The sequence below is a fragment of the Phocoena phocoena genome, chromosome 6 (genome assembly GCF_963924675.1).
Source record: "Phocoena phocoena chromosome 6, mPhoPho1.1, whole genome shotgun sequence".
Lineage (NCBI taxonomy): Eukaryota > Metazoa > Chordata > Mammalia > Artiodactyla > Phocoenidae > Phocoena > Phocoena phocoena.
In genome coordinates, this window is record NC_089224.1 from 15,269,865 (window position 1) to 15,289,740 (window position 19,876).

The 19,876-nt window shown below is 48.5% G+C and overlaps 1 protein-coding gene and 1 non-coding gene across 3 annotated transcripts in view; one reads left to right on the forward strand and one right to left on the reverse strand.

The window, feature by feature from the left end:
- LOXL2 (lysyl oxidase like 2) overlaps nt 1-19,876 on the forward strand; it is a 102,222-nt gene that overhangs the window by 29,320 nt on the left and 53,026 nt on the right. For both annotated transcript variants that reach the window (XM_065879607.1, XM_065879608.1), the window contains one exon: nt 7,319-7,494. In XM_065879607.1, coding sequence (XP_065735679.1) covers nt 7,319-7,494 — 176 coding nt within the window. The remainder of the gene's footprint in view (nt 1-7,318; nt 7,495-19,876) is intronic.
- On the reverse strand, nt 10,552-10,687 carry LOC136125219 (small nucleolar RNA SNORA2/SNORA34 family). The gene has a single exon (XR_010655988.1). It is a non-coding gene; the product is annotated as a small nucleolar RNA SNORA2/SNORA34 family (small nucleolar RNA).

The following is a 19,876-nucleotide window of genomic DNA, read 5'->3' on the forward strand; positions in this document are numbered from 1 at the left end:
CGAGCACTGGGGTCACCTGGAGAGCCCGGGCACAGGCTTCTAGGGGGATAGACTGGCAAACGGAGCTGCAGTTACTGTCAAGTAGCAATTCCTGATAATACGCCATCTGGGCAGCCTCCGTGTCTGTGCTGGAAGGTAGGAGCGGAGGGGTGCCAGGGAGGGGGACAGTGACCACTGGTCCTGCGTTGCCCAGGACTTTCCTGGTTTTAGCACACGAAGCCTGGCAGCCTGGGAAACTCCTGGTCCTGGGAAACCAGGCTGGTTAGTGACCCTAGGGAGCGGCTGAAGTCAGTCTGTGGTTATCTCTTGAGCCCTGTGCCCTGCCTGGGGCTGCGTCAGCCAGGGGGAGACGGTGCCTTTCTTCCGCCCCCTGGAAGGAGTACCTTTTGCTCTTTGTCACAAAGGCTGCCCATAGGCTAGTGTCCCCTGACTCTTCCACCCTCCTGTCCCGGTAGAGTTCACACTTTTAATACCAACATGCTGTTCTGGGCTTGGCCAGGACAGGAACCGAGTTGCTTTGGGTTTTTCACTTTGATTGGCTTCTTCTTTCCTCCCTTTTTAAGTCAATACACTGAAAAAAAAATTGGGGGGGGTAATTTTGAGGGAGGGCAGGTGTTAGAGCCCAGAACCTTGGGCTTAGTCCTGTGTCAATCTAACTACCTATATGCTTTGTGGGAAGACATTTATCCTCCTTGCCCTCAGTTTCCTAATCTGGAAGTTAGGCTAAGAACTCTTGAAACTGTCATAGTCTGTGGTCTTAAATAAGAAAGTAGATAAGGGTCAAGGACATTATTTAAAAATAAAATCTGGACTTCCCTGGTGATGCAGTGGTTAAGAATCTGCCTGCCAATGCAGGGGACACGGGTTCGATCCCTGGTCCGGGAAGATCCCACATGCTGCAGAGCAACTGAGCTCGTGTGCCACAGCTACTGAGCCTGTGCTCTAGACCCCGCAAGCCACAACAACTGAAGCACGCATGCCACAACTGCTGAAGCCCCGGTGCCTAGAGCCCGTGCTCCGCAACAAGAGAAGCCACCACAATGAGAAGCCCACGCACCACAATGAAGAGTAGCCCCCGTTCGCCACAACTAGAGAAAGCCTGTGCGCAGCAACAAAGACCCAACGCGGCCATAAATAAGTAAATAAATAAATAAGTAAAATAAAATCTCCAGCTGGAGTGCCCCTCCTTGGGTTAGTAAAGCAAAAGCAGCTCCTCCACCTGGCCAAGCAGCTGCACAGGTGTCAGCGTGGGCCTGGCTGCTGGAATCAATCAGAGGTGCCCAAACTCTCATCCTGGATAAACGGATTAGTGCCACACCAACGGCATAGAATCCCCTGGGGTGCTATCCCATGATGTTCAGAATCAAGGTCTGCGCTGGAATCTAGGACTCTGTAACTTTTGGAAGCCTCCCAAGTGGTTGCACATGTAGCCAAGTTTGGGAGTCACTGAAATAGATCATTGTTATGGTCCCTTCCGACCCTTGCTTACGGTTATTCTAGAAATTATAGGAGAAGGAAATAGTACCTCATACATGTCTCACCTCTGTGTAATTGAATACGTCTTTTTGGCATAACCGGATCAAGACACGGCAGTTAGAGTAAAATGTTCTCTGAAGGTGGCTCTGGGTTCCTTACTATGACATGAGTAAAAGCAGCACAGATGAGTTAGCATATGCTGTTTTAAAACCCATTTGCTGTCTTTGTTACAAAAACTCTGGACACTTCTCCATCCTTTCACATCTTCCTTTATTCTGCTAGCTGAGTGTTCTGGGGGTAACATCAGATTTATGTTTTCTATTCCAGGCTCTCTAAGCCTAATTATTTTATAACAAGTGTTTTCCAATGACTTTGGGGTTTTTCTAGTGACATCTTTATTTTCTTTCTACCCAAACAAAATGTACCTGTCCTCAGGTAAGATGGATATGGTTTTTCCCCATCCCATGTTCACCTGCTCAGGAGCAGCCGTGGGGGGGGGCTGGAGAGGTGAGTTAGCCTGGCTCAAACTTTGCCATCCAAGGATGATGAAGGGAGAAAAGTTCACAGGAGTAGAGGGAATTTTCAAGGGAATGATTAAAATCGCGGTCCATGAAGTCCCCACTGGGTAAGTAGGAAGGTACTCCATGGAGCCGTTGAAGGACTGGGGAAAGCTGCTAGGATCGATGGGTTGTGGGTTGAGATTGCAGTGCTAGAATGAGTGTGCTAGAAAGATGGAGTTGTAGGTGCAGATGTATAGCAGAAGTGTTGAAATGGAGATTGGGGAGGGAGTGCAAAAGTCTGTAATGTCAAGGTCTAAGCTATGACCATGGGATGCTAGCTGATGCAGGGTGGAGGAGAGTCATTGGAGGGAAGGAGGTATAGTAACTTAGAGTATTGGAAGGGTCCTCTCTGGGGCTATTGAGACCATCGAGACTTAGGAAAGAAAAAGTACCAAAGAGAGGAAGGGAGAAACTGATGCTAAAAATTTTCACTGTCATGTCTCTAGGACTTTAAGGATTATGCTGTCTATGTAAAGCGGTACTCGGTTTATCATGAGAGATCATGTAAAATGTATTTGAATCTCATCAGCATCAGTTTAGGATTTTTAACACTGGGTACAAGGGGGTCACTCAGTAAATATTAATCAACTGATTCAGTTTGATTTGGAAGGCAGCTATGCTCACCACCAACGCTGATTCAGATTGACTTTGAAGAATATTAAAAACAGTTGGCATAGTGACCAGTGCCCTGGGGTGTGCTCCGATGGGGTTTAGTCGGCTCTGTGGATGAACCGGAAACGCTGTAGGTGAACCTGTGAGAGGCCACCCGCCCAGGAGTGCCGCCGTCATCAACTCCTCTGAAGTTCAGGCTGTAGTAATGAAGCTGGGGAGAACATCCATGGACCTTCTAGGTTCTGCAGCCTAGCCTTTCCATAGATTTTTTTTCTCCCCAAACATCTCTGAGCTCAGAGAAATCATGGGCCCTTTTAGAACGTTCTAGAGGGGACAGCTGCCCCATTTCTCACCTCCTGGATGGCCTCACAGGCACCCGAACCTCAGATGGTTGCTCTCCTTTGCCTGTCCTCAGATCTGAGGTTAGATGTGATTCCCCCTCACTCCCTCGTTCTTCAGATCAGAGTGACAAAGCCAGCAGGTGATCACAGTGGGGTCCTGAAGCTCTTAAGTTGAATGATTTCCATTGCCCCAACAGCCCTGGGGAGTACTGGCATTAAAATAGAATTTTATTTATGATGTTTATCCTCCAGATGATCTGTTAACCTGTTTGTACGCCTCTTCTCCTTTCATCGGGAGAAGGATTTCTTAGACGAAATGAATGGAAAGAGTAAAATGGAGTGTTGCTTTGGTTCTGCATCCAAAGTTTGAGCCCCATCTGCGTCCCTAGTGCCACTTTCCTAGCAGCTCTGAGATGGCACATACTGAACTGTGCCCGGAAGCACCCCGCATTCCAACAGCAGAACAAGAGCTAGTTGCTTTGGAATCAGAACCGTCTAGTTGTTAGGCATTAAGCATACAGGAAAGAAAAACAGCATGAAATCAGGCCAAATTAGTTTATCATGCCTGCATCTGGGGCTAAGTAGAAATTTACATTTCCACTATCTAAGAAAGTAACTGGTGGGAATGCCTAGAGGGTAGAATTATTGGGGGTGAATTGAAGCCTCTTAAGAAGGCAACTCTTTGGGATAATAGTTCCCATTAGCGCTCCAGGGTGCTAATTTCAAATCTTCCTTATCAAAAAGTAAAGCAGGCCTTGGGACATCTGTTTTGCAGCTCTTCCTGCTGCTTTTAGCTGTGTGCTGTCCTGTTTCCCATCTCCTTAGCCAGGGTGGTTTCTCTCACTGCAGATGGAATGAGGGCTCTGTTTCTTTTCACCGTCTCTGTCCATTCAGCAGCTTTGCTACAGAATGTTCCAAAGAAGAGGCCCCGCTTCGAACGTGGAGGGTCTTTTCCGTTGCTAGTACTTAGCAAGACAAACATTGGTTTGTTGTTGAAACAGCAATCGATTAGGGAGCATATGTTTCAGTGGAGCTTGATGGCTTGGAAACGAGGCCAAACTGAGAAACCAGTTGGAAAACCTCAGCCCAGATGTTTTCAATAAGCCCTTTGTTCCCCTCAGTATGTCTGAGGTGCTCTCCTTTGAGGCCTGAGCAGCCAGCCATCTGTCGCAGCAGACAGGTCTCAGCGGGGCCTCGAAGTCAGGAGACTGGCCCCGGGTCCCCTCTGACCTTGAAGAACCTCAGATTCTCCTTGGTTTTCTCATCTTTACAATGGGAGTGTTTTTTATCTGCTTTTTCCTTGCATCATGGAAACAACAGAATTCATTGTTTTTCTGACTTACTGGAAGGAGGAAGGAGAAAGGGAGGGTGAACACATACTAGGCACATATGTTATCTCATTGAATCTCCATGGCGACCTATTTGTTGGTATCGTTATTTTCCCTTGAGAATGGGCTTGGTGAAGTAGTTGACCCAGTCACGTGGTGCCCAAGCCTGAGTCAGAGAGAATTTGAACCCAGGTTTTCTGACTCCATTATACTATAGAGCAGGGGTCCCCAACCCCCAGGCCATGCACTGGTACTGGTCCGTGGCCTCTTAGGAACTGGGGCGCACAGCAGGAGGTGAGAGGCAGGTGAACGAGTGAAAGCTTCATTTGCCGCTCCCCAGCGCTTGCATTACCGCCTGAACCATCCCCCCCCCCGCCCCCGCCCCCGCCCCAGAAAACTTGTCTTCCACGAAACCAGTCCCTGGTGCCAAAAAGGTTGGGCACCACAGTACTAGAGTCCTCCTGGAGTCCTGAGAAAAAGGGGAGCTTTGACTTTGTTTCCTTTCACTGCGTAGTAATACTAATAAAACTCACTACTTGAAAACCCTCTAGCACTTAACATTTAAAAAAAAATTTAATTGCGGTAAAATGCGCGTAACATCTAACGTGCCATCTTAACCATTTTTCAGTGTACGGTTCAGTAATGTTAAGTACATTCGCACTGCTGGGCAGCCCCTCTCCAGAACACGTTTCATCTTGCAGATCTAAAACTCTATACCCATTAAATAACCGCTCCCCAACTCCCCCTCCCCCAGCCCCTGGTAAACACCATCCTACTCTCCGTCCCTATGATTTTGACTACTCTCAGTACTTTATATATGTGGATTTGTACAGTATTTGCCTTTTCGGGACTATTTCACTTAACGTAATGAACTCAGGGTTCATCCATGTTGTAGCATGTGTCAGAATGCCGTTCCTTTTTCGGGCTGCATAATATTCCAGCGTATGTGTAGACCACAATTAGTCAATGGACACCTAGGTTGCTTCTACATTTTGGCTACTGTGAATGATACTGTAATGCATGGGGGGGTACTGATATCTCTCTTTGAGACCCTGCTTTCAATTCTTTTGGATATATACCCAGAAGTGGGAATTGCTGGGTCATATGGTAATTCTATTTTTAATTTTTTGAGGAACCACCGTACTGTGTTCTACAGGGGCTACACCATTTTGATAGGGATAGGGTAGGATAATCCAATAGTTTAAAAATCCCACGGAGAGATCATGGACAGAGAGGGAACTTTGGGAGACCCCTGTAAGTTAATGATCACTCAAGAAAGCAGGCTTGCTTAGCAATAAAACCATGCAATAGAAGCGCGAGACAGGCCTCAAGACAATGAAACAATGGTAGGAAAATGACACCTATATCCTGCCACTGAGGTCAGTAAGTTAACGATTCCTAGGACTTGTCCCTCTGCGTGCACTAAAAACAAAAATACAGGAGAAAGATGACATTCCAAAGTAGAAGACCCTCGTTATACTGAAACCTGAGATGATTCACCTTATTTGAGCATGGATTGCCACCTTTTTTGCTAATTTCCATAGCGCCATGACAGTCCTGGTTGGGCCACAGAGGGACAAAAAACTCTCCCCCGCCCAATGTGGAGGAGGGAATGATGATGGAAGTCTGATGTCTACTCGAGAATGAGGAAGAAGGTGGTCTTCTACCCCTCCCCACTTTTCCTTTGATTATAAAAATGTAGTTCACCCAGCTCTTGGGGCAGCACTCCCTTGCCTACCTGCTTGTATGTCTCACAAGAGTCCTATATTATTAAATCCACCTCTTACCTATCACTTTGCCTCTTGCTGAATTCCTTCTGTGCCAAGACATAAAGAACCTGAGCTCCACCGAGCCCTGAGACGTGTTCTGTGGTTTCAGGGTTACCATCCTGCCAACAGTGCACAAGCGTTCCAATTTCTCCACATCCTTGTCAACACTTGTTATTTCCTGTTGTTGTTTTTGTTTTGATAGTAGCCATCCTAATGGGTGTGAGATTGTGTCTCATCGTGGTTAACCCTCTAGCACTTTGCACTCAGAATTCCCCACTTACTGCAAATCAGGTAAATGCACAGGAGGTGAGCAGAGTACCACGGCCTCCCAGGCAGATTGCCCAGCTAGAAACCAGCCCTGCCTTCACCTGACTTCTAGAAACATGAGGAGGAGGCTCTGTGGGTTAGCCTAGCTGGGCCATCTGTGGATGGGAAACATCAGGAAGTGGAAAGAGCACTGAAAGGACCAGGGTTCTGGGTTCAGGAAGGTGGCCTTGCACGATGAGTTGCCTTCTCTGAGCTTGTGTCACCATCGTCATCATCGTTACCATTTTTTTTTTCTTTTTGCGGTACGCGGGCCTCTCACTGTTGTGGCCTCTCCCGTTGCGGAGCACAGGCTCCGGACGCGCAGGCTCAGCGGCCATGGCTCACGGGCCCAGCCGCTCCGCGGCATGTGGGATCCTCCCGGACCGGGGCACGAACCCGTGTCCCCTGCATCGGCAGGCGGACTCTCAACCACTGCGCCACCAGGGAAGTCCCATCGTTACCATTTTTTTAGTAACTATGGGCCAATGATAAATTAGGCACGTGTCATGTATTTAATCTGAACACGCCCCTGTCATTCGAGTGTCATTATTATCCCCACTTTACCGATGAGAAAAGGGAGCTTTGATCGGGATCGTACAGCTAAGTGGCTGAGCCAGAATTCCTATCAAACGGCTTAGTATCCAAAGTCCCTGTTCTTCCCATTATACCACGTGCCTTCTGAGCTTAAATCTGATTTCTACTCTAATCATGTTCAATCTGCCACACCCCTAAATCACATCCCTCTGGCAAGGGAATCCAGATGGTCTAGAAGTGTATGTAATATCTCAACACACTGACCAACTGCTGACCACGCACAGCTGCCAAACTTAGGGAAAAACTCTCCTTCTGTGTACGCCCTTGGTGCCCCCAGAGACTCAAACCTACTCTGACGTGGAGCTTGGCTTCTCTCTTCTCTGCTTCCTTAGGGCCCATCTGGTTGGACAACGTCTACTGCACCGGCAATGAGGGGACCCTTGCAGCCTGCTCCTCCAACGGCTGGGGTGTCACTGACTGCAAGCACACGGAAGATGTGGGTGTGGTGTGCAGTGACAAAAGAATTCCTGGGTTCAAGTTTGACAATTCGCTGATCAACAACATAGAGGCAAGTCACGTGCTCTTTTTTTTTTAAATTGAAGTGTAGTTGATTTACAGTGTTGTGTTAATTCCTGCTGTACAGCAAAGTGATTCAGTTATACATATATACATTCTTTTGTATATTCTTTTCCATATGGTTTATCACAGGATATTGAATATAGTTCCCTGTGCTCTACAGTAGGACCTTGTCGCTTATCCATCCCATATGTAACAGTTTGCATCTGCTAATCCCAAACTCCCACTCCATCCCTCCCTCACCCTCCCTCTCCCTTGGCAACCACAAGTCTGTGAGTCTGTTTCTGTTTCGTAGGTAGGTTCATTTGTGTCATATTTTAGATTCCACGTATAAGTGATATCATACGGTATTTGTCTTTCTCTGTCTGACAAGTTCATGTGCTCTTGATGACTCCTTCATGTGAATGTTTTCCTTCTTCCATGTATCTCACTTCTCACCTATGATTCTGAGAAGTGTGTGTGATCACTTTTGTGGCAGGTGGGGGGACCTAAACCAATTTCATTTGGTGCCAGGGCAGTTGAGGAAGGATTTCTGGAGAAGAGGCTGCTATCAGTGGGGAAAGGGCATTCCAGACACAGAGAACGACTTGGACAAAGACACAAAGGCACGGAGGTGTGAACTGGGGATGAGCAGGTCGGTACCACTCAAGACTGTAATTATGAATGTGGAAATAGTGTGAAATGAAGCTAGAAAGGCCCGTGCTATGTACAGGAGCTTGCCCTTTGGAATAGGAAGGTGTATCAGCTAGCAACGGCAGTGTAACAAATTATCCCACCCCCCCTCATATTTTGCAGCAAACATGGATTGTCTTGAATAGCTTCTGAGGGTCAGGAATCCAGGAGTGGTCAGCCAGTTCACTCTGCTCAGAACATCTTATGAGGTTGCGGTCATGTTGTCAACTGGAGCTGGGGACTCCTCTCCCAAGTTGACTCCTGTGGTTGTCGGCAGGTTTTTGCTTCCTTCTGGCTGTCAGCTGGAGGCTTCTGGTCCTCTCCACACAACCTCCCAATAGGCTGCTTGAGTGTCCTTAAGACATGGCAGTTGTCTTTCTCTAGAGTGAGTGACTCAAAAGAGAAAGAGAGAGGGAGCAAAACATGGAAGCTGCATCTTTCATAACCTCATCTCGGAAGTGATGGGCCATCATTTCTGCTGTATTCTATTGGTCACTTGGACAAACAGTATACAGTGTGGGAGGAGATTACCCAAGGGTGTGACTACAGAAGGTAGTGGTCATTTGGGGTCATCCTGGGGACTGGTTGCCATAAGACAGTTGTCCCAGATCTAGCTGGGGATGAGAATCACTTTTATTTTATTTTAAATTTATTTATTTATTTATGGCTGCGCTGGGTCTTCGTTGCCGTGCGCGGGCTTTTCTCTAGTTGCAGTGAGTAGGGGCTACTCTTTGTTGCGGTGCACAGACTTCTCGTCGCAGTGGCTTCGCTTGTTGTGGAGCACGGGCTCTAAGCGCGCAGGCTTCAGTACTTGTGGCACACGGGCTTAGTTGCATGTGGGATCTTCCCGGACCAGGGAACGAACCTGTGTCCCCTGCATTTGCAGGCGGATTCTTAACCACTACGCCACCATGGAAGTCTCCAGAATCACTTTTAAAATGCACTGGCACCTCATCCCAGACCTCCTAAATGAGAGTCTCCCACTATGGGACCAGGTTATTATTTTTAAGCTCTCTCAGATGATTCTGATGTTGCCAGCCTGACCCAAGTCAGCATTTGGGAATGGCAAAAGGGCTCGTGACCCTTCTACATTTATGGCTAAACTTCAGATTTCAGATTGATCTTTTCAACAAGTTCTCCAGCCAGAGAACAAAATGAACAAACATATAATGCAGTCCTCTTGTGTGCAACATATGTGGGGCTTAGGACAGGAAGATGAGGCAGCCAAGACTCCCTCCTCAGGGGGACTCCAACCCCCAAGGGGATGTTGGATCTGCCATGAATCCAGGCCAAGGAGCCTTCACTGTGCTTTAGCCTCCAGCTGACCTCAGGACAAAGGCTGAGGAGAGGTGACTCTTGAAATTGCCCTATTTGGTCTCCAGAGGAAGTTCTCCCCAGACTGTGGTCTTTACATTTTCCTCCCATGACTCAGTCTGTCCCAGTCTTTCTCATATGCTCCAGGAGCACACTGAGTATGCTGGGAACTGGTCCAAGCCTGCATAATAGTGCGGAAAAGGATTCCCAGCCTTCTCTCCGCTGGCAGCATGAGACCACCTCTAGTTGACACTCTTCAAATGCTGCTCCATGAAGTTTATAATTTGGAGGGTGGACTTATCCAGTCCAGTTTCACATTTTCCGTCGCCACTCTTTATAACCTCATATGAAATAATTAGCAGCCACTCATATGTATCTCATCTTTCCAATGTTGGAAGCTCCAAAGGGCAGGGCTTACATCTAATTCACCATCATATCCAATAAAAATAATGCTGGGTACCTAATGGGAGCAATAGCTCCAATTCCCAAATTTTCTTCTTCCCAGAAATGAAAACCAAAGATCATTATCCACTTGGGTGAAGAATAGCCTAGGATAGGGCTTCCCTGGTGGCGCAGTGGTTGGGAGTCCGCCTGCCGATGCAGGGGACACGGCTTCGCGCCCCGGTCCGGGAAGATCCCACATGCCGCGGAGCGGCTGGGCCCGTGAGCCATGGCCGCTGAGCCTGCGCGTCCGGAGCCTGTGCTCCGCAACGGGAGAGGCCACAACAGTGAGAGGCCCGCGTACCGCAAAAAAAAAAAAAAAAAAAAAAAAAGAATATCCTAGGATAAAATATCAAATTAAACAGTGATGAGAAATGCGTAGAAGCAAATCATTCCTTCATAGTATTGCCTTGCCTAATAGGACAGTGAACTTACGTGTGACATCTTTGAGGGGTTTTTTTGGCGGTGGGCGGGGGCGGTCCATAGAAATTTTTTAGTAGTAATTGGATCTAACAGTATTATAATTCTACTGAACAAGTTTAATCAGGGATCTCTAAATTTTGGTATCCCAGTGTTAATCAACTACAAATAAATATTAGCCCGTATCTGTCACCAATGACTGAGATGTTTCTTTCTAATGAATCGACCATGACATTTCCGAAGTTCTGAACGGCCAGCAGACCATAGAAAGAGACTTCTTTAGGCTCCTGCCTGAAACCAACAGCTTCAGCAAACTGCTGGCCTTGATTCAAGGCCAAATGTGTGACATTGTTAACGGGCTTTTGCTCATCCTACAACCTCAGGATAATCCACACGGATTGTCAAGCAAAGATCCAGGCTTCTGGGCATAAGAAAGCCACTGATAGCTTGAATCAAAGGAGAGTGGGCCAAAAGGTCTGTGGGTTTTGGATTGGGAAAATGAGAAGGCTCATCTGTCACTAGAAAAAAAATAATAATGGTTCTGGCAAAGGACTCTGTGAAGGGCACTTCAACAGAGAAATGTTTATGGAATAGCGCTATGGGCCAGTTCTACGGCTTAGCATTTAAAGGGGAAATAAGATGGGTCATAGAGAAAGCAGAACCTTAATTGGGTGGAATAGGCTGAGAAATGACCGGGAAAATATATGTTGGTGAGAGCTTTCTTATTCTGGAAGGGCTGAGATTCTGTGATAGGAAAGCTTAGTATCTACCTACATTTGTTGGAGGCCTGCTGTACACACATCATGGTCTGGGACACCACCAGGGAAAGTAAGCATGACCCTTGTCCTCTAGCCCTTATAACACAAGAAGACAAGATGCATGTCTTGGGGAAAGTTGGAAAATCATTCCAAGGCAAGGAGCCTAGGTCCTAAATGAGTTTACAGTAGCCCAGAGAGGGCTAGCTGAGGGGAGTCTGGTTTAAAGGGCTGGATAACTTCTGCAGCCTCTAAGCTTTGTATTTTCCTAGAAGGCCTCCCTCTTGCTGTCATACGAATCAGACTGGTTACCATGGACCAGACTAGAAGCGTTCCTGTCTAGCAGGGATGCTGTGGAAATTTTCAGTTGATGAGTAGTTCCCTGTAATCTCTGCCCTTTGGTACCTGCTAAAAGCAGGTCATCAACAGGCCTAGATCTCAGGGTGTCTGATGAGAACCTTGAAGAGTTACCAGAAGATTCTTCCATCCAGGACTTCGTGGCTCAAGCTCATGCGTACGGGCAGGGTTGGCCCGATGGGTAGGGAGCCACCCAGACCACCTACCAGGAATATTTGTGGGATGTGAGAAGCTTCTCCGAAATACCTCGTGTAATAGCTGTGTCAGTAGCTTAAGCCATGCAATCACTCGTCTTGGCTAGAGAAATGTCCCCTGTTAGATGTGCGTGGACCAGAGGAAGACATGTAGGTTTGGTGGACATGCAGCTAGGGGGGGAGTCGTGACTCATGTTACCCAGAACTGCTGATTAATTAGCGTGAACACAGTGGATGGTCTCTACTGGTGTAGCCCAGGGCTCCTCTCTGTCTTTCCACCATGTATCAGAAATTTGCGTGGAGATTAAAATGTATACTGATAATATTTATAGGAGACACAAAAACTAGGAGGGATTGCTGGGATAAAACATCATGGAGTGAGATTCAGAAAAACCTCAGGAGGTTGAAATAATAGACCCAAACTGGAACATGTTAGGGATGAATATAAGGTCCTATATCAAGGTTCATGGGGGGCGGGGGGCGGGAGCAGGGAATAGCTAAAGAGTAAAAGCCAGGGAAAGTGACTGAAAGCACCGATTATATTTAAAAGATCCCTGCAGGGAACTGGTTGCCGAAAAGCTCAGTACAAGCCAAAGGTATGGTATGGCTGCTAGAAAAGTGAATGTAAACTGATACACTGGGGGAAGACTTATTTCCCTAAACTCCTTGCTTTTTGGACCAAGAACTAAGTGCAGTTCTGGGGTCACCTCTTAACTGTGTCTCCCGGAGGAGGGACAAGCCGAGTGGAGACAGGTCTGGAAACTACATCATATGAAGAAATAAGGAAGAAAAAGAGATATGGGGGTGGGGGGAGACATGTCCGTCCTCTTCAACTGTTGAAGTGCCACCATGGAGAAGAGTGTGACTAATGCTAACTTCCAGAACTAAGATGGATGGGGAGGGATTGGGATGTAGATTTCAGCTCCGTGTGAAAACTCTTTAAGGCTGAGTGATGGGGCTGCACATTTCAACACAGTCTGAAGACTCCACAACACAGGGCATGGGGCTTACCTGTTAGAGGTGAGCTCCTTGTCACTGGAGTAGCTCAAGCAGGAACTGGATGGCCTCCTGCCAGGAATATCACAGCCAGATCCCTACATGGGAAGGACACAGGACGAGGTGATTACCGAGTTCTAAGATCCCTCGTTTCTCTGCATCTATGAAAACGCACCCAGCCCCCACAGGGGGTGCACACTAGCTGGCTATCGGCAGTGCCCACCATTGTGTGAATTGGCGTCATGCATCTTACACACACACAAACACACACACACACAGAGAAGGGATGCCAGCTAGTGTGTGTGCTCTGGATCTCTCTCTACCGCTTCTCTGGCCCGTCATGACTTTGGCCTTGAAAGCAGACACTTCTCACCTGCACTCTTCCACATCAAAGTGAAAATTAAAGCCCCACTCCTCTCAACTTCCCCTGGTTGGGGGCCCATACATTTAAAAGCAGCCAAGAGTGAAGTGTCAGGTAATACCTTCTCTGTGTCTTGTGACCCCAGATATAAACAGTTAGGCTAGTGAAGGTCACAAAGACACCCCATCTCTTCTCACCCTTATTTTGAAAGGGTGAAGCCGGGTTCTATACTATGCACCCTCGTTGACGCCTGGAGACTGGGAACAGATCACAGACCATTATAGATGACCCTCACAGGCTTGTTCCTTCTCCGGAGCACACTGGAATTCCCCAAGCAGAGAGTGGAAGAAAACTGTATCCGTCTAGACCAAGTTCATCCCACTCCGGGCTGCCAGAGGCATGAGTCACTAAACCCTGGGGCCTGAATGATGGAATTTCACTCCATGAGCTAACTCTGCTTCCGTGGATTCCTACATCTGCTTGGGGCATCCTCAGGGGCCCCTCGACACTTCATAAATTCCCTTCTAGAGGAGGGAAAAAGTGCCTTTTCTTCAGATGAATGACCCCACCCAAGGAGAGTTCACAGATCTGGCCCCTGAGCTCCCTGTTGGCCAGAGCACAGAGCGAGTCCACTCTTTTCTTTCGGATGAGTGGGTTGAATTCAATCCCTTCCAGCTATGATAGTCTGTAATCCAGAGTGGCAGCGGTTTCTCCATCAGAATGGCACGGCACACACTCATTCTGTAAGGGGGGAAATCAGATGATTTCTGGAAAAGTGCTTTGCAGACTATAAAGTGTTACAAGAGATTCTCCTTACCACTGATTCACCAACCTGGGTTCATTTCATCCAGAAAATTAACCGAGCAGGGTCTCCTTTCTCCCCTTTTCTGTGGTCTAAGTTTTAGACCCCAGAGTGGAAGGCAGGACCCCTGAGTTCGGGTCCCCTTGGAGCCTGAGACTTGTAGCTGTATGTCCAGAGGGACTGACCCTTCTTGGGTCTCTGGGCACCTCACTGTAAAACAGCATTTTCCGCAGGAAAATGAGTCTTGGGCCAATTCTCAAAACCTTCTTCAAAAGAGGGAAACAGGAGCAAATAATAAAATGTAAAATACTGTTAGTTTCAAGTGAATATATCTTTTTTAAACCTGGAAAACAGAGCTCCAACCGAAACTCCCTAGAGTTCAGAGGCTCTTAAATCAAGAGGCTTTGTTTCCTGTCTGCGGCGGTGGACAAGTTGGAAAAAGCATTAGATAAGGAGAGATTACAAATCCAGATGCCCTTGTGAACAGCCCTCTCTGCACCGGCTCTTTTGCACATTGCTAAGTCATGTGCTCACAGAAAGGCTCGTGGCTGAGGCCCGTGGACTGTTAGGTCAGGGAACATAACGGGTTTTTCCTTTCCTCACCTTCTCACCCCACCTTCTTCTCTGCCCATTGTTTTAAAGGCTCTTTTGCAAAAGCAGTTAACGTTCCCAGAATTGATTGGAAATGCCCCGGCTGTGAGATTTAGGGGTGGCCTATCCCCTGAGTGGCCCCGGAGCCCCAATTTCTCCTTTGTGACAGCCAGCAGCCCAGGCAGTCTGGAGGGGCCAGGAGTGAGAGGATGAGGATGGAGCCAGGAGAAGGGCATTCACTTCCAAAGGTGGGGAGAATCCGGTACCGCTCCCCTCTGCTCTCTCACCTCCTTCTGGAGGGACGCTGAGACCTGAAAAGGCTCTTTCTTCTCTTAACCACAGGGATGGAGGCTGTTGTGAATTTTTTAAATTCCAGAAGTGCAGGTTTTTATTAGTCACAGTTAGCTGCCAAATGCTTCAAGGTTTCCCCCTCAGCAGCAGCCTTAGGGGGGGCTCTTAGGGGTGGAGGCGTGGAGCCTGAAAGGGAGTAATTAACTCTAGAAAGGTCCAAACACTTCCCAGCCAGGAGTTTCTCCACACACACACACACCCCCAAGAGTACGTGCAGCAGGTTACACTGGGTGGTTTAAAGAAAGGGGGTCTGTTTTCATCTCTGTGTTCAGAAGGCAGCGGTCCCTCCAAGCTAAATATAGCCCTGCTTCCCCCGAAGGCCAGAGGGTAGCTGGCCGGCTTCCCTCTGTGGCAGGAGGAGAGATGGTAGCAAGTGGGCAGTTTGTGTCGGACCCTTCAGCAAGGGAGTAAAGGGCCACGATGGGAGCCCACAGCGTCTCAATCCCCCGACTTGCCGAACTGTCAAGCTGGGCCATCACATGTAGCTCTCCTGGGTTTTCTCTCCCAGCCTACAGAGAGCTTGGGCAAGAAGAGGTATTAGATCCTGTCCGGTGCTAACATTCCATGATTCTATTTATCGAGAGCCTCTATGTGGTCTGGGCTCACCAGCCGCCAACCACAAGGGGAACAAGAGAAGTAGTTCTAGGGTGACCTGTTTTCCCAACGAAAAATAGGTCACTGCATCTGAAAAGCAAAAGGGCATTTATGCAGCTAACAGAACAGGATATTTGAAATTGTGCATATCCTGGCAGATCTAGGAACCCTGTCCCTGGCCGGCGTGCTGTACACACAACCCTCTGAAAATTATAAATATTATAATTGTTTGCGAGTTGAAAGAAATAAGTAATGTTATACTCACTCATTAGGTGAAATCAACGAATAAGTAGCCTTATAATTTGTTATAGAAGAAATAAATAAATGGCAGTATGTACTCCAACATTGAACAGTGTGGATTGGATGGCAAATTCTGTGGCAGTTTGGAAAGGGAGAGGTTATAGAAGAAATAAATAAATGGCTTGAGATCAGTGAGAGGGAGGCTCTATGGAAGAAGTAGGGGCTTGAACTGGGCTGAAGAAAGCCTCTCTCTGCCCTGGTTGGGCAGATCTGTTCTGTAGGGTGGGGCTCCTGATGTGACTGGGTGGTGGCAAAGGGCCCAGGTGGTTCATTCGAGTCACCTCAGCCATGCTGGAGGGGTCAGCGACAACGACTCCCCCCGGCCCCATCCCCGTGAGGCTGTTGCTAAGGCGGCTGGATGCCATGTCTGTTCGTTCATTCATTTTCATCGGGCACCAGACTCTATGCTGGGCCCTGGGAATCAAGGGATCAATGAACTGAAAGGACAGTCTTGCCCTCCCCAAATTTGCTGTGCCATCGTGGAGAAAGACGATTTCCCAAGTCATTACTTTGTCACCCTGGTGATGGTGCCTGGGAGGAGAAGCAACAGGTCAGGTCCCCTACCTGGGAGCGTGGTGGACCGTTTGGCCAGGCCCACGGACATTGCCTGCTTTGTGGCCTCATCACCCCTGATGGGCCAGAGGGACTGGTTGCTGGCGCAGGTGTCCTTCCAGCTTCCTGCAGACAGCAGGTCTTGACTGTTCTCCAAAGAAGCAGCCTCTGTTACCCACCCCACTGCTTTCAGGTTGGAAAATGAAACACAGAGCATTTGATTCTCCAGCAGCGTTGCAAAGCTCTTGGTTTGTAGGAGGAGGGTCCAGACTGACTGCCGGCTTTTTCCTCTGGTGCCTCAGCCTGACCTCAGTTCTCAAGCCATTCCCACCCCGACCCCCTCCGCCCAGACTGGTCTCCATCACAAAGAGCTGAGCAGCAGAGATCGCTGCACTGCCTTCCCACTTCCCTTTCATCTCTGTAGCCGGTAGGAATCACTGGCTAGCGGTTTCTTAGGCTGTGAATTTCCGATTTGATCATCAAAAGGGGATAATTACAATGTAGCCAGCTTCTTCCAGTACAACATGTCTCGTACTGTGATACCCACATAGCCAAACCATCTAAATGTGTCCTGAGGGTCAGATCAGCTTGTAATTCAGTTTATAACTATTCATTAGCCTCAGATTTCAAGGGGAAAGGGGAGGGTGCTAAACAGCTCAGATGACAGGAGGTCGCATGGATAAAGCGCAGACAATCTCCTTGTCCATCGGTAAATCACACGAGGAGTGCTTATGCTGTGAAAAAAGGCAAGCCTCTCTGTTTATTTTGCACTAAACCAAGAATAAAGGGAGTCTTTCTTACATTTTTGGCTGGAGAGCCCAACGTTTCTAGTTAAGCTGAATTCCTGTAACTGGATTTTTTAAAATGATTATTAGTTTGTTCCAAGAATATGTGAGGACCCACGATGTCTCGTGTCTGGCACTCGTTGCTGTGGGGAATACGAGAATGGATAAAGCACAGTTCTGTCCTTGAGAGACTCACAGTCCGATGAGGTGGCAAAATGAAAAGATAGATAGTACAAGGTAGTCAGCATAGGCCAAGAATGAATTGAGGGACCCAGAAAGCAGATGCTAGAGGAATAAAGGAGTCGAATCTATGTGGATGAGATATTTGGGGGAGGGACGTCCTGGGACATCACAGCCCTCGACAGGTATTTTTCAAACGGCTGAATGAACAAGACTGTTCCTGAAGGTCAGCAGGATTCTGGTCGGTAGAGAGGAAGGAAAAAAGGATTGCGGGGAGCGGCTTGATGCTGGGGTTAAAAAAGTGATGTCAGCCTGGCACCTTGAGACTGGAGAAAGGGCACGGAGGGGATGAGGTGGGTCCCATCAGGAAGGCTCTTGACTAGGAGCATAAGCCCTGGGAGAGAGCCACGGGGAGGTTTTGAGCCAAACCCACAAACGCACAGCGGTCAGCTGGATGGATATGCCAGCCGCGTGTGAGATGGACTGGGTCAGCCATTCATCCGGACCGCCGGGGAGACATACAGGGTCCCGTGAAATGACAGAATTGTGACGCTCTTCTCTTACTTCCACTACGTACCTGCCTGGACAGTAGAAGTGGAAATGAGAAGGTGACTGAAGGGTAGGAGAAGCACTTCTGGGGCAGAATGGGCCATAAGAGTGAGGAAGAGAGAGGGAGCAGGCACGCGAGGCTTGAGGGCTGCAAGGGCGTCACCTTCCAGCCTGCAGGAAGGAAAGACCGAGGGCATCCTGGGTGCGTTTGGTTTGAGGTGCTGGGGAAGGTGCCAAGATGGCACCTGGGAAAACGGATCTCTATCTGGAAGGCCAGTTTTTAAAAATAGCCAAATAAAGCGAGCTAAAGGCTTTGAGAGCAAGATGCAGGAACCTGTTAGCTGTAGAGGGAAGGAGCTTGCTAAGTGAGCAGCAATTGTGCAACGCTAGCCAGTCACGTGTTCTAGTTGGGATGACGGCGGACTAGTATATCTCCATCGTGGTGCTCCCACCTGGCACCACTCCAAGGATGACTTCTCAGGTGGGAAGGCCTGAGCTGATAAATTCTGTAATTAATTATGTAATTAAATTATGACTTCTAGAGGAAAGGAAGGGGGAGAGTTGGGCTAAGGTCTGGCCCTTGCAAATGTGCCCTCCCCGGGAGGCCACGAGCTTCGTGCTGACTTTCAGAGAAATTGTGAAGTGCGTTCTTAGAGGCTGGGTTGCTTGCCTCGCCTCCCCCTGTATCTTTCTCTGATGCAATCTCCAACTAGACTTTCAAAACTGGTGATTTTTCCTCATTGGCGACAGCCCCAGGTTGTCACATTGTGGAATTTGCAGTTCATTCACAGATGCGGCAAATGTGAAATGCCATTCAAGCACAAGACTGGGAGACCAGCCCTGGTGCTTCTTCACTAGCCCTTCTTTCCACCACCCCACTAGTTAAGGCAGGGCAGGGCATGGCCTCAAGGCACCTTCATTTTCCCCTTTGGAAGCCGGTGGTAATCACTCCCGGGGGATATGATGAGTTTTGCGTAGGACAGCCAAGAAGGTTCTGTGAATTCCTTGGAGGGAAGCCTTTTGGAGAGCCCAGTGAACTATTGCCTCAGGCAAGAGGACCAGCATTCAGACTTTCATCTGAATTTTAAAAAGTGCCAGGTGCATTCCTGGCTTCTGGGCTATTGGGCTTAATGTAAAACTCACAAGTGTAGAGAGACTTTTGTTAGAAAAGAAAAATGTGTATATGTTTTAGTGTTTCAAATCTTCACTTCTCTTTTGAAGTTGAACTTCTGGGGAAAAAAAAGTCCTAAGACTTGCGGTTATGGAAGGGATTCCACAGCAGTGAGGTCAGGAGGGCCGTTCTGTGTATACGTGTGTGTTTTCCTACACAGAGGTCTCTGAGCAGTCCAAGTGAGCTTCTTAGCCAGCAGCAACCCCTGAATGTGTGCCATGGAGGGTTTCCCTGCCACCCCCTGGCCTGAGTCCAAGGGCAGCTGGGAGGTGGCTCTCTCCCCTCACGTACACTCTGGCCTGACTCACGGCTCCTCCGGGCAGGTCGCAGGGTGGACTTCACGTATGGACTTTGAATGGGCAGAGCCCAAAGGGACCACCCCAGAAGGCTGAGCCCCAGGCCCTGCCCCGTGTGGATCAACTCAATACTGGGCAAGGGATGGGGCGAGGGCGGGAGGGTGAGGACCGTACAGAGGCCCGGGGTTATTAGCCTGGGGCACGGGCTTGGAGTCAGAATTTGGTTTTCATCCTTGTTTATCTACTTCTTGGCTCTGTGAACTTGGAGAAGGTGCAAAACCTCACCAAGTTTCCTCGTTTTTCACCTGTAGCACGGGCATACCATTGGCCCTCTCACCGGTTGCCATGGGAATTGAGGAAGGGAATGAATGTAAAGTTCTGAGTGCGGGGTCTGACGTGTAATTGGCTCGTATTTGATAAATGAGAGCCCTCACAGTCGTTACGATTCAGAGCAGAGGGCCCCAGGATCGGGGTGTAAGGAGGAGGCTGGCAGGGCCCGTGGAGGTGAGAGACCGTATTTTCTGGAACGAGCGAATGAATGAGGTGGATTTGAGCCCAAGAGGATGGGAAGGAATTGGTTCTGTGGAGGGAGAAGAGGAGAAGGAATGGCAAATGTGACGCTTGCCTGACCGCTCTCCCAGGGCTTTGGAGGAAAGCTCTCTGCATCCTCCTCCACCACATAGGTGCACAGAC